The 13926-nt window shown below is 40.1% G+C and overlaps 3 protein-coding genes across 5 annotated transcripts; 1 reads left to right on the top strand and 2 right to left on the bottom strand.

The window, feature by feature from the left end:
* The first annotated feature begins 294 nt into the window (after positions 1-294).
* On the top strand, positions 295-2865 carry cep57l1 (centrosomal protein 57, like 1). The gene is made up of 10 exons (XM_077711508.1): positions 295-593; positions 791-932; positions 1012-1146; positions 1214-1506; positions 1584-1661; positions 1744-1836; positions 1899-1964; positions 2040-2290; positions 2366-2510; positions 2574-2865. The coding sequence occupies exons 1-10, from the start codon at positions 543-545 to the stop codon at positions 2757-2759; spliced, it is 1440 nt and encodes a 479-aa protein (XP_077567634.1). The 5' UTR covers positions 295-542; the 3' UTR covers positions 2760-2865.
* Positions 2866-3626: 761 nt separating this feature from the next.
* Positions 3627-11092, bottom strand: cd164 (CD164 molecule, sialomucin). 2 transcript variants are annotated; one of them, XM_077711529.1, is made up of 6 exons: positions 10850-11092; positions 10025-10099; positions 7596-7670; positions 7165-7245; positions 6615-6692; positions 3627-6306 (listed from the first exon to the last, which is right to left on the bottom strand). In XM_077711529.1, exons 1-6 carry the CDS (start codon positions 10929-10931, stop codon positions 6134-6136), a joined length of 564 nt encoding a protein of 187 aa, XP_077567655.1. In that variant the 5' UTR covers positions 10932-11092; the 3' UTR covers positions 3627-6133. The 2 variants fall into 2 exon arrangements, with proteins under 2 accessions (XP_077567655.1, XP_077567656.1); XM_077711530.1 differs by lacking the exon at positions 7165-7245 and having other exon boundaries at positions 10850-11090.
* A 445-nt stretch (positions 11093-11537) lies between these two features.
* ppil6 (peptidylprolyl isomerase (cyclophilin)-like 6) lies at positions 11538-13912 on the bottom strand. Of its 2 annotated transcripts, XM_077711435.1 has the most exons (9): positions 13746-13910; positions 13547-13626; positions 13191-13286; positions 12910-13089; positions 12629-12691; positions 12326-12473; positions 12016-12075; positions 11813-11948; positions 11538-11741 (listed from the first exon to the last, which is right to left on the bottom strand). In XM_077711435.1, the coding sequence occupies exons 1-9, from the start codon at positions 13765-13767 to the stop codon at positions 11630-11632; spliced, it is 897 nt and encodes a 298-aa protein (XP_077567561.1). In that variant the 5' UTR covers positions 13768-13910; the 3' UTR covers positions 11538-11629. The 2 variants fall into 2 exon arrangements, with proteins under 2 accessions (XP_077567561.1, XP_077567562.1); XM_077711436.1 differs by lacking the exon at positions 13547-13626 and having other exon boundaries at positions 13627-13912.
* Between the last annotated feature and the right edge of the window lie 14 nt (positions 13913-13926).

Below are 13926 nucleotides of genomic sequence, written 5' to 3'. Positions count from 1 at the left end.
GAAATTATTAATATAAGTATAACATAATGACAGTGATCTGTAATAGCATATGTGCAACAAACATGATTGACAACGTTGCAGATTGCGTTATTTGTTTTCTACATACGCTAAAACACTCCAAATGTAATAACCAAATGTGCACAAAACCCATTTGTGGGGAAAATAATAAACCATGCAGAATAGGAATCCCTGAAATTACATGCTTCCTTTTTTTCAGTCGTGCAAAGGTCGTGACTGATGACTCTCATTGTCAGTGAAATCATCGAATATTCTTCCAAGTGCAGAATGCGTGTCTATGAGGAAATATTTACGAGACGTCGACGTCTTTTAATCGCGTAATCATCAAGAATGGGTGCATGGAGATGGCGAGGGGAAGGCGGAACATGTTTGCAGGCGGAACTCGAATAAAGCCAACGCATGAAGGGAGGGAAATTTAAACTGTTGGGACCCAGCTGTCAAAATAGCCATTTTTTCAAGCAGCAATCGGCTAATACGCAGATCCAGCAAAAACAAGTACCCGAGAACTATGATCTCTTTCTGCTATGGACGACAATAACTCCTCGTGTTACAGAATGGAGTTTTGTCACGATCAGGTAAACATTTCGAGTGTTTCCTTTCTGCTCGGTGTTGCCAAGTGTTAGCATGTTTTCAAATGTTACTTGTAGTCCAGCATTTCCTTGTTCTTTCTGCGCTTTGATGATCTGCGATTGCATTGGTTATTTCATCTATGCTTAATTTGAGAACTGATCTCTCAGATTTTAAATAAAACTAAATAAATTCATGTGTGTAGCTTTCAGACTCCCCTTCCAAAAACAGCTACATAGGAAGTTACTACAAGCCTCCAGAAAAGATCAACTCAATCCCCAAAGAGGCAGAACAGTCTACTACTGTCCAAGAAGCCCAAAATGACAACCCTTTGCTTCAGAAACAGGGTACTGCACAGGATTTCCTTTTTTTATCAATGCCCCATAAGTTAAACTTTTCAAATAAAGCTCCATTTTCTCATTCCAGCTATCATGGATGCACTACGGGCCCTTCAAGAGAAATGTACACGCCTTCAGCGACAGCATTTGCAAGCAGAGAGGCAGCTGGCTTCATTGCCAACAACAATTAGCGTTGCTACGATTGAGGGTGATAACAGGAAAGGTAAGTGCGCACTCGCGTCAACAAAAGCGGCGACAGACATCTCCAATTGTCAATTTCTTGTGTACAGAGTTGGATTCCAAATTAGAGTCTGCTGAGACTCACTGTAAGATGCTGGAGAAGCAGCTGGACCAGATGCGGAAGGTGGTGGCGGGGGCAAGGAAGGACAAGGATGATCAAACAACGGTACAATCTAAAACACAGAAACAGCAGCAGGATCAGATGCCACCGCCGCCACCACCACAACAACAACAACAGCTGGAGAAACAGCCAAGCAACCCCGACAACCAGATTCAACATGAAAAGCTGCAGAAACTTGAATCACAATGCATCAAGTTGAGCAAGACACAAAATATGTCTGTGGTAAGATGGCAACTACACATAAGTCCCTTACCTGGGGGGGATTGTGTAGTTTTAAGTTTTGGTTTTATTTTTCACAGATGAAACTTGCCGATCTGGAGCAAAAATTTCTGAAAGAGGAGCATGAGCGTAAACTTGTGCTTGAAAAAGCAGGCCAGGTAAGAATATTCATGTTTCACCATTGGATTTGAACTTTAAGGAGGAATAAAAGAGTAAATGACAACTTTTCCACCTGCACAGCTGCAACGAGAGTTGGACCCCAACGTCCGACTTGCCTCCCCGTCTACCGCCCACCAGACTAAGCCAAAGAGTGTCCCCCAGAAGGCCCCATTGGTATAATATCAAATGTCTTCTACAATGGTCTCGAAGATGAAACAGTAATATATCTGTTCCAGAAATCTCCGAGGCCGAGTGAGTCACCGTCGCCAAGGCATAAAAAGATTCCCTTTGTGGCTGGAACGGTAAGAGGACAAATATATTTTTTTATATTTTCTCAAATATAGCAGTCTACATTAACATTTTGATTTTCCTCCCAGTCGACCAGTCCCAGCCACTCGGTCCACGCCAATGTGCAGAGCATTTTCCACATGATGAAGCACCACCATCCTCAATTTTGCGAGTGGGTGAACGGTATCCACCGCTCGCATGGCTGCGGAGCCAAGAAGAGCCTCAGAATGGAAGGGCCGGTGGTTCCCGAGCGAGACCGGGAGCAGACTCAAGTCCAATCACCGGGCTCGCTATCCGACCTCCTCCTGACCCTTCAAGATGAACTGGCGCAGATGGGCTTGTAAGTATGACACTACCTGGATACACACACATGTGCACGCCCATCACATGTCAACGTTTGGTGTCCACATGTCAGTGAACATCGGGAGCTGATCGGCCAAATAGACGCGACTCAACGCAGTGAACAGAGGAACGAATTGCAGAAGGAACTCGAAAGTATGGTCGCTAGGATGGATAAAAAGGGAGCACAGATCATTAAGCTGAAGAAACATCAACAGACAGTAAGAGAAGTACTATTTTCTATGTTTATTTGCAATAATTATAATTATTATTATTATTCAAAGTTGGCCCAACGGCCAGGCGGCAGCAGCAATAAGGTATCCAAAAAGCCACCCACTTCGCCAACCAGAAGCAAGCATCATTATCAAGACAAACCGACCAATGTAGGTCAGCAGAACCTTCAGATTCTCAGGGAGACGCAGAAGATCCGCAACTGCCTCAAACAAGATGACATCTGCTGGGAAGTGTAGCTAGGATTGCGATTAAACCAACTTTTTTTTTTTTACACTATTTTAATGGTCAATTGTTTATTTTTGGTTGTACATTATTAATAAAGCATATTTTTGGCAATTTTCATTTGGTCTGGTGTTGCATTAATACTAAACAAAAAAACTTCTGTGGATGAGGTTGGTTTTCTTTTACCAATTTTATCTGATTCTATACAGTGCATTTAATAACAATCTGATATTTAGCTAAAAACTTCTGCAATGTTTTTTTTTAATAATTGGGTTACAAAACATTGCATCACTTATTACATCACAAAGGGAGTGATGCAAAGAAATTAGATTACATTTTTATTATTAAGAGACATCATTGAGACTGAAATTTTGTAGACAAAAGATTAGACTAGAAGTAAATACATTGCAGATATCAATATGTTGGGTTCAGCACCAGCTGAAACACTGGGAAATTATTTTTTTATGATTAAACCCAAATCCTGTCCTCAAACTAGTAGCCAATGAGGGCCACACACCTAAAGATTTACATTCAGGTTTCAAGTTTCCACCTAAAATACATGTTTTGCTAACTACAGCATTAAAAATATTTGGAGTTCATTTGGGGTCATTGCGGGCACGCCATGCCAAATCCAAAAATAAGGGTTGGGAAGAATGCATAAACATACTTGTCACTAGAGTATGCAGTCACATGGTTTTCACATTTTGATTGATAAGCAGAAAACTGTGGTGAGCCTGGAAACAGAGGTTTTCTTTTAAGGAGAGCAATGTCCAAACGTGGATGAAGTAATAAAAAAAATCTGTCTTTTATTTTGCATTTTAAGATACTTTTATGTTACCTTAATCCTGAATGTTCACAAATATAAAATACATCAAACTCAATCACGTTTGAATAAACTTTATTGGGTCAACAGGCTGTAAAACTTGAAGCAACACTTAAGAATGAAGCAATAGAAGACAAAAAAAAAGGGTACATTTCTTCTTTGTATAAAGCTATTGGAATCGTACCAAAGCTGATGGCCATAGAGAAGGCAAGAGAAATGAACTGCTCCCCAGGATGTGTGCAATCAGGTCATTCAAGGAATGAAGTAGCTTTTTTTTTTCTTCCAAAAACATTAGAAATGAATCACAGGAGTGAAAGATTCTTAAAAGCCTCGGTCTCACCAAGCAGTGTACAATTTCCAATCGTCGCAGTTTGCATTTTACCACATAACCGTGAAACTAGAATGGTCGGACATCTTATTATTCTTTCATTGGCCTGCATTTTGCTTAAGTAGTCCTATTTCTAAAGAGAGACCTGCCCTATACTTTTGCCTGGGTACAAAAACAAAAAAACAGCACGAGTACATCACGTGGATGGCATTGAAAATAAAAATCACATCTGTTAACCACCTTTTGGAGGAACACTAGGCTTTAAATCAAGACGTAATGAGAGGGCGACTGTTATTTGGAAAGGTCACTTGCGGAGAAGTGTTAATACGTTTATAGAGAAATGATTTCCAAGTTAAGGCTAGATATGATAGAAGAAAAGAAAAAAAATCACATAAGCAAGAGGGGGAAGAAGAAAAAATAATAACAGAGTCTGAAATTTCTTATGACTATATCAACAATGTTTTCTGCTCTTACGAACTGAACTGAATAAGGCACTTTTCCTGAAAATGTGCGGGGGAGTGAGTAAGATTCAGCAGACTCGACGAACTTGTGTTTAGGCGTAGCAACAATGCGAGCATGTGACGCTCGTCTTTCAGGAATTCGGGCCCCGATGATGCGAAAGCATTGGCGGACACTTAAGACTCAAGTATTTGTGGAAATTTGGGCAAAATTAGGATACGGCTAAGGCAAAAATACTCATTGTGCGTCTTTGGGCGGTAGCCTAATGCCACATGGTGAGATAATGAAAGGCGATTTTAGAACCCGTAATGCGCGGACTAATAATACACGAGCTTTCTATTGGCTTTCACGGCCATACAAACAAAGCTGGTCAGTGCAATGCTTAAGTTCAATGCCAAAAATGGAGGAATTTGGCGTAAAGATGGCTCATGGTTTCAAGGCATTCTCTTCATGAGTGAGCGAGTGGTTTCAGTTTGGCGTATAAAGAATACAAATTGAAATAAAAAACACCCAAATACTACACATCTATCCATTGCTGTGGTAACAAATTTGACAAGATATTGGCAGAAAATCAATTGAAAAATACTGTCCTTGAAATTTTCCAACTCTGATGATGCATTTAAGTTTTATAGTGATTTGACTCTATACATGCAATTATAAAACCCTAAATCCACAACAAAGATCCAATTAAGCCAGCGTATGAATTATTTCAGCCTGCATTGATGTGTATCAAGAAGACAAAAGCATCCAACATGCCAAAAAAAGCAACGAAATACCAACATAACATTCATTGACTAGCGCTGAGAAGCCAAAAAAATAACAAAAAAAGTCAACAATCCTTCATTAAGACTTCCCTGAACTTGAAACATGCGACAGGCGAATAAATGACAGCAAACAAAAACAACTAAACAAAGATAGCAGCCCACAGCCTAACAGATCTCTCATTCAAAAACCTTTTTCTCTTGAATAATAATTGCAATCGAAATTATCTGACAATTCAAGCCAAACTCGCCGGTTTCGGAGTGCTAGAATTTCTCACCAAGGGAACTAGTTTAGTTGAGTGGCGTTTAGGAGGTTGAAAATATGATTTAAAGCAGCTGAAATCTGAATTTTAACTCCGGCTCTCCAGTCTACCTGTGATATACACGACATTGCACTCACTCAGGTAGAAATAATCATCCTTCCCTCAAGTTTCCTCAAAACATTTGACATTAAAAGGCACTTGACACCCACTTTTATGACAGTCGACGTGAAGGAAAAGTGCAAGCCGCGTGCTTCCAACTTATCATGAAACTATTTCTCTTTATTCCTAAAAATACTGTACAATCTTTCTTTTTTTTGTGAAGACCACTTCTGCAATTAGACAGCAAGTGGACTCTAAGCTGATGGACTCGATGTTTTATTGCGGGTGACTGCGTTTTAGGGCGCCTGATGAACGGCTCCGAAAAGCCAGGGATAATCGGAACTTTTAATATTATAAACTATGACCGACATATACAAGATAAAACTGCATTTGGGAGAGGGGACGGACAAATGACTGAATGGGCTAAAAAGCTAAACTTGAACCTTTTACAGTTGTCACGTTAAACAACTCCAGCGGTGTTTCCTCTTCCTGGAAATGACCGGCTGGTTTCCACAGAGAAAGCTCTAAATACTTTTTTTAAACGGAATAACGCGGGGAGGAAACACTGGTCGAGTTAATTAAGGGAGGCGGATGGGAGCGTTTTGGTTGGTGGGGATTATTCTGAGAGGCGTGGACCCGAGTGCGAACGAGTTTCTCAAAGGGTGTGGTAGTTACGGTCCTTGGACTTGCAGAATTTGTACAGGAAGAAGACCACGGCCTGCAGGCCAAGAACCAAAACGATGCCGCCGATGAAGCTGGCCGCGTCAAAGGTGGAGTTCTTGTGGGGGGCTGGAGAGGGCGTCACTGGGACACTTGTCGTAGACCCACCTGCAAAGGAAGATATGAATGAAACAATTGCATGACTGATATTTTATGAGAGTAGTTAGTTACTGCTAGAGTAATGCATGCTGTGAATTTTGGGGGTTTTTGGCCTCAAAATAAATATTCAAATACAGTACATGTATATATTTGCATGTAAAAAAAATATATATGACATCTTTAGTGCTAATTCTGTAGGTCTCATTTGTTGTTTTGTTTGTTTTTGTCAACAAATGAAAAGGATTCATTTGCCCAAAAAAATAAATGTACAAATCACTGCAATTCATTCCCCTGAAAGACTTGCAACTGTCACTTACTTGAATTAGTAGCTGGAGTTGTAGGTACAACCACGGTGGCATTGTGAGAAGATGTAGTGGTAATGATGGTTGTATTGGCTGCAATTGGGTCAAAATGACAATTAATATTTCATATGGCAAAATATTCAACATTTATCAATTGAATGCTTGATAACCAGCAAAGCATGGCACAAATTCTCCAATCAAACTATTCATATATTGTACAGTGCGTACCATACCATTGGTTTAAATGCATTTCTCAGTACTGGGCGATTAGATACATAGAATTAATCTATTATACTTGCCACTATACTCAAATAATTTAGAGTTTACAGTCCAGAATGAATGAACCATCCAAGACTTCAGAATTTCTGCTCTGTTGTCTTTCTTGCCTGCTACATTTTCATCCCATAAAAGCAAACTCCATATATATTAGGCACAATTAGTTAGTAGTCACCGTTAGGAAGACATAATGGGTGGTGTTTACTGTATCAAAGTTATGTTAACTGATCACCAGAGTAGAATAGAATGCAAATTGCAGATAGTAGCAAGAGGGCTACTTTAGGGTTACCTGGAGGGAAGGGAGTGCTTCTGCTGCTGTTAGTGGTAGGGACAACAGGCGAGGTAGCCTGGGTGCTTGGGCTCATAGGTTCTGGACAAGGGACCGCAACCAGGTAACATTGGGAGACAGAAAAAGCCAGAGACACCACAGAAGCGTGACAGTGAAAATATCTCCCAGGTTTCCCAGTTCAAGTCAAAAAAAATAAAAACAGACAGTGGAGAGAGCACAAACAGCTGACAAACACAGGCTAAACAAACACTAACATTATTTTTTCAATGAGATATTTTGCATATTTAGAAATTCAGACCCACGTCAGGGTTTAGAATAATTGTCACTTGACTTAAGTGGAGAGTTCACCTAGGAAACGCTGCTTCAATGATTGTTACCTGTGGATAAGTGTGATGCCCGAGGCTCATGTGACGGAGGATTTTGAGACCTACCAGTGCAGCTGGCGTTGCTACAGGTGCTGTTTGTGTCCAGTTGAGTCGTGTTGTGGCAACCGATGGGAACAAGTACTAAAATAAATTAAAAAGTATATTTCAATGTAGTACTTTGTCATATAACAAATGACTTAATTTCAAAAAAAAAAAGCTGTGATCATTTTTTATAATGCACTTGAGTACATACAGTCTTGGAGGATTTATGGGCCTAGGAAAAATTGAAAAATGGAAATACATATTTCAATATATTCAAAGAGTGTGAAATCCAATTACTAATTAACCACAGCAAGGGGACTTTGACCCTCCGTGTTCCCTGCCACGAATAAAAGAGAGTCACGACAGCAACATAGAGCGGATGTAAAAGGAAAAAAACAGTATTATCCATCTATATCATCAGTCATCTCAATTAACCCATATAGATTATAACTGGATTTTACTGGTACAAATCTTGTGATTGGTTCACATTCAGTGAGTCACAACTGGTGGCCTCTTGTGACAGGGAACCCCCCAGTTTTCTTCACTTAAGAAAAAGAGCATTCAAAATATAATCCAATCATTTTGATTTTTTTATGTCTTTTTGGATGAGTTATGCGAATAGGGTTTTCACATATACCATTCTGATCTAACCATATGCATGAAATGACATCCAAAATTAAAACTTCTTTGTAGAGTCTGGTTTTCATCTTGTGGATTTATCAATGAAGAAATAATTCCACCTCAGTTGTCAATACTGAAAAATGTCCCATTATCACAAAACTAAACTAGCAAACCACACTTCATAAAGCTACCAAATACAATAACAGACAAACCAACACTTGGCCGACACGTATGGCTCACAATCTATTGGGAATCCAACGCAATATGAACTTTAAACCAATAAAGACTAGATATTTTTTTGATACTTTTAAATGTGCTGGTTACATAATTACTTAAGGAATTTTGCCACATGTTGGTCAAAGTATTTTTCTCACCTTTTGGTGACTTGGCGTGGCCATAAGTACAATTGTTGGGGTGAAGTTAGGGCGGGTTGCTATCTAACAGGCAGCGGTGAAAAGTAGTGCCGAGCCTTAACACATTTACGACTGGCGGCCAGTGGGGCTGAGGTTATTTTATATATACTACAGATATGATGTCTTAGTTGGCTTTGGCCTAGAATACGTATCAGCAATCAAGGCATTGGTGCTTTATCACCGAATAAAAGCATAGCAAAGAAAATAGAATTATGATTATGCAGAAATTGCTGGCATTCTTAATGTGAATTTTCAGAATAGGTATTTGAACTATCTGGAATGAACAGAGTTTTTCCAGACTATAAAAAAAAATGTGATCATTTATTGTTGAACCAGGAAAGAGACGTTCTAATGTCATTTATTTTCATCATTTAGCGGAAAATGTTCACCACTTAGGAGGGTGTGGGCCTTCAACTGATAATTGATTCAATCGATTTAAGGTTCAAACTGACAATGCACTTTAACCTTTGCACAGGGTACATTTAATAGGACTGTTTAAATCTCTTATTGAACATTACCAAGCCAAAATTTAAAAAAATATATCCTATAGTTTAATCATAAAAAGCCACCCAAGTGTCTTTATTAAGCGAGTCAAGAATTTGAAATATCGTTAAACCTGTTTCCGAATCAAATCCTTATATTGAGCCAACTTGTCAAACCAGCCAACTCACTACTGCACTCGTCTGACCTGAATCGAGTGATTGTGATGAAATATTACCTTAATTCTCAATCAGTGACTCCTAAAGTTTTGGTTTCCCTTCTCTCTGGTCGAGAGTGTGAAGATTAGTCAGGTTTCCTGCCTCATTTCCTCTCTCATGCTCAGACTAGCCAGCGTTGGCCAAGCACAACCAAACTTCAGGCCTCTACAATTTAATTGCATCTTTTATTGTCCCGAGACCAATCAAGCAAGTCAAGATATCAATGCATGTCGGTCAAATCCTGCATTGTCCCATAAAGCATGTGACCTCAGCTCACCATCATGCTGTGACCATTTTTTTTTTACTGACACTGATAATCTGCTCTGCTCTTCCGACCTAATACAACACAGGCCATGTTTGTGTGTTCAGTGGCGATTGCACAATCCAAACAAACTTAGACCACCTAAGCAGATTTAAATGGGTCAGGTGATTGTTAAAAAAAAAACGGAAACTCAATAGTACTTTGGAAATTAACGTCCCTTATGCCATACTCCTATAGAGAGACAATTAATTTTTAAGGTTAGGAACATTGTGCTGTCAAGCTGGATGCTTTACTGGCCACTAAGCTTGACCCGCTATGACATCAGGGGCACTTCCATACATTCTCTCCATTCCCAGGAATCAGGAGTGTCATCAGACAATTCAGGCCTCACAAAGATTGACCTGTGGTCCGCCTCGTCACACATATCTGACAAGCACACATTTAGGGACGGATACTCACATGATGTGCAGTTGAGCCACTGGCAGTCAGGATTGGCTTCGCAAAGTGTACAAAGGGTCAAGGAGGGGCATCCATCTGAAAACATAATTTTTAGTTGGATTTCTGTCCACAATCGCTCCAGTATGGTCTATTTTTTCATGTGTTTTGCAGTCCTAAAAATAAAATGCATCATTTTTAATATTCCTTGCCAAGTAATCACCTCCTGCCAAAAGCAGTTAAATCATATTGGTGTTAAATAAATTATTTTGACAGTTATATGTGCATGTTTATCAAATTATTTCTCTTTGACAGTCCACATGACATTTCTCATGGAACTCATTGGCTGCCATTGACAGCCCTAGACGTCCATTCCCATCTGACATTTCATTGACAAATCAATTGTATCTATGTTACACCATGGACAATTTACACACGTTTGGTTGTTTTTTTTAAGAACATAGTGGACACAAGTGTATATGGCACCTCATGTACAAGATTTTCCCATTTGATTCCTTTTTCCTTAATTACAGTTTCCCCTTTGTTGGTCATCACAAAAAAATCGGATAGATCCGTGAAATTTGGTGTCTTTTGGATGAGATAAGGTGATCTTATTTTCCCAGACTGCGTGGAAATGAAACTGGATCGACGCCAAATGGTGACTTAGTCATACGCCACACTGCAAGACTATAAATGGAAAAGCCTTAAAAATCAATTTAGAAGGAAGAAACGCATCGTTTTCTTGCGTTAAGATGTCATTTTGTCAGCTGTGTTGGCCATCGGACCACTGGAGGCCAATCGATTAGCTGATAGCATTCGACAAGGAGGGAAACCTTATGGCCAACTTACCTGAATCTGACGCGGCTGACGCGGCAGACGCGCCGGTGAAAACCAGGACGATGGCGGCGACCAAATACACCTTCGCGATCATGGCTGCAATCGACTAATTCGAGAAGATTTCGGGCCACGTGGCGATTGGTAATTCTGTGGAGCTAGTCGTCTGGCGTTTTGCGATCTAGGAAGAGGTTGAAGCTGAAGCTTCGCTCACTCGACTAGACACTTCCTATATGACAGGTCACGTGACGCCTTTCTACCTAGGGGGCGTGACGTGGGCGAGGCAAGAGCCTAACGTCACTAATACCGCAGCTTCTCGGAAATGCGCTCAAGTTTATTGAGTCATAGCATAGTAAATAACACATATATTTTATAATAGAAAAAGTCACTTCATTTCAACTGTTATCCTCATAAGGGTTGTGGGGGTGCTGGAGCCTATCCCAGCTAACTATGGGCACCAGGCAGGGGGACACCTTAGGTTGGTGGCCAGCTAGGGACAATTTAGAGATGATAATAATGGCATTTTAAAAGCCAAATTGTGATCCTCTGCTTAATATATAAAAGTGAAAGTATCTAAAGTGAGCCTTTGTGTCCTTTAATTTTTTAGAAAAGCGTTTTGGACATCCCTGGTCTATCACAGTCAACCCTTTAAGGGACAGTGGTCACCTACAGTGAAAAGAAATGGACACTTTTGGAATAAGTTTGAATTACTTCATTTGAGTTGTATTCTGATGGCCTCTTTAAAAACATAAATGACATTCACAGTTGGTTACATTTCATGCTTTAAAATATTAGCTATAGCTTAAAAACTCCACAGTTTACAACAGTACATTCTTTTTTGGGCCGTTGATTGGTGGTCGGAGACTCTTCGATCTTCTTCAGGACGTCGACACCCTCAACCACTTCACTGCAATAAAGAAAAACATGAATGCAGTTGCAGGTTGCGATTAAATTGTCAAATGAGTTGTGATTACCAACCCAAAGGCACAATAGGTCAAGTCCATCCATCGTGTGGGTTGCAAGGTGATATAGAACTGGGAGCCGTTGCTGTGTGGGCCCTTGTTGGCCATTCCTAGAGTGCCTCGCTTTGTGTGGGAAAGAGCAAAGCTCTCATCTGAAAGGAGAAGTGAAAATGAAGTGAAGTAATACTGAAGTAATTCAACTGCTTGCTGCTCTTGTACCATCAAAGGTTGGTCCATAGATGGACTCGCCTCCATTTCCCTTTCTTTCTGGAGTAATATCTGCAAACAAAATGGAAGACAAATTATAATGGGTAGTATTTTCATGTATGATAAAGAAAAATAAGTCTGAAATAATATAATAATGCTTCACAATAATAAAACAGTTTACAACCCATATACAAGTGATGTTGAATTGTTTTTCTGGGTTGTTTGAATTGTTTTCAATGGATGATTTAAAGATCGTGAAAATAGACATAAATATTTCAATTTGGTTTGGTTAAAATGTGTTAGGACATTGTGTGAGATGTACCTCCACCTTGTACCCAGCCATTGGGCACCACCCGATGAAACAGGGAGCCCTTGTAGCATAGTGGGTAGCCGGTGGTCGACTGACCTCGTTCCCCTGTACAAAGAGCCTCAAAATTCCATGACGTCCTTGGACATACGTCTGAGAAGAGCTGCGTTAAGAGAACACAACCTGTGGTGAGGACTACTGCCCATCTGCAGTAGTTCAAGGATGCCTTGATGTGAAATTCCCACCTCAGAATTATTCATAAACATAGTACATGTTTTTGAATTGTGCAGGGGAACTTGAGTATAATCATGAATTTACCTCGAACAACAGCCTCCCTGCAGGCTCTCCTCCTATTTCAATATCCATGTAGACAAACCTGTGCTGGATAGGAAACAATTGTTCTAAATGTTAATTTTTAACTAGATCCTTGCAAGGTACACATCTTACACGTCTTGCCATTACACAATCTGACTGAGTTGTGACCATGTAGTAGGAATATCATCCCCATTCGTTTAGAAAACTAACCTTAAACCTGGAATTTTGATTTCATTGTGATTTACCATCCTTTGGCCCTGTAAGTTGTTTAATGTTAAACCTGCCTTGGTTGCACGGAGATGTTTCAGGTAGTATTCATCAACGCATGAAGCCTGTGGTAGGTCACATGTGAAAGCCCATTGGTCCTTGGCCCAGGCCACGAGAGCACTGTCGTCCCCGATGAACTGACCGTCTACAAAGCACATGACGCCACTGGAGAACTGCCAGACTTGGCCACGCAACTCCTTTAGTCATGAAAGGATGTCATATGTTACAGCCGTAATAATCTTTCTTTATAATAAATTTATTCTAAAACCTATATTAAGTGTTTGCCTACTTATCTTACCTTCTTCGTGCTATCCAGAAACGCATGCCAGTCAAATTCAAGTAATGGAATGATTTCTGGTTCTGTAAACTCCCGTGAAAACTTCTGTGTTAGACCCTGTTTGGTGCAAAAACAACATTTTCAAATAATGTGAAAGCATTTGTTTGCAGGGCCAATCATATCAAGATAACCATTTGAATTACATAAAAAATATATGGACAATTTAGAGCCTTCAATAAACCTAACATGAACGCAATGAAAGCCCACACAAGGACAGGTTCAACATGCAAATGTCGCAGAGGCCGAGATTTACATCCCATCCCAACTTTGGATCTGTATGGCAACCATGGTAACCACTTCCCATCCTCAGTGCGTACCTCAATGATACAGTTGGCAATATGAAAATGTGTCTCTTTAATCAAGCCAACTATTCTGATGTGCGTTTTGGGTTCCGAACCTGAAAGATAAACCAGAAGCGTCTCATCATCAAAGTATACTTGCATCCCGAAGGTGGTATGGTCCGGCTGAATGAGGCTCCGAATCATCAGCAACAATTATCATCAAATTTTCACTAACCGTTTGTACGTGAAGTAAGCATTTCTGGTGATAAAATGGTTTTTTTTTTAAGTTCATCCAGCTATATAGAGCTAAATATGAGGATCAGAGAATGCTATGGTATATTTGGAGCTTGGCAGCCACGGTAGACGTAAACAAGAGCCCTGTATCCATGGTAACAGCCATTTGGCGGCGCATGAAT

The sequence above is a fragment of the Stigmatopora nigra genome, unplaced genomic scaffold (genome assembly GCF_051989575.1).
Source record: "Stigmatopora nigra isolate UIUO_SnigA unplaced genomic scaffold, RoL_Snig_1.1 HiC_scaffold_26, whole genome shotgun sequence".
NCBI classification, from domain to species: Eukaryota; Metazoa; Chordata; class Actinopteri; order Syngnathiformes; family Syngnathidae; genus Stigmatopora; species Stigmatopora nigra.
The sequence above is the reverse complement of the archived record's forward strand: the minus strand, read 5'-3'. Positions and strand labels throughout refer to the sequence as shown.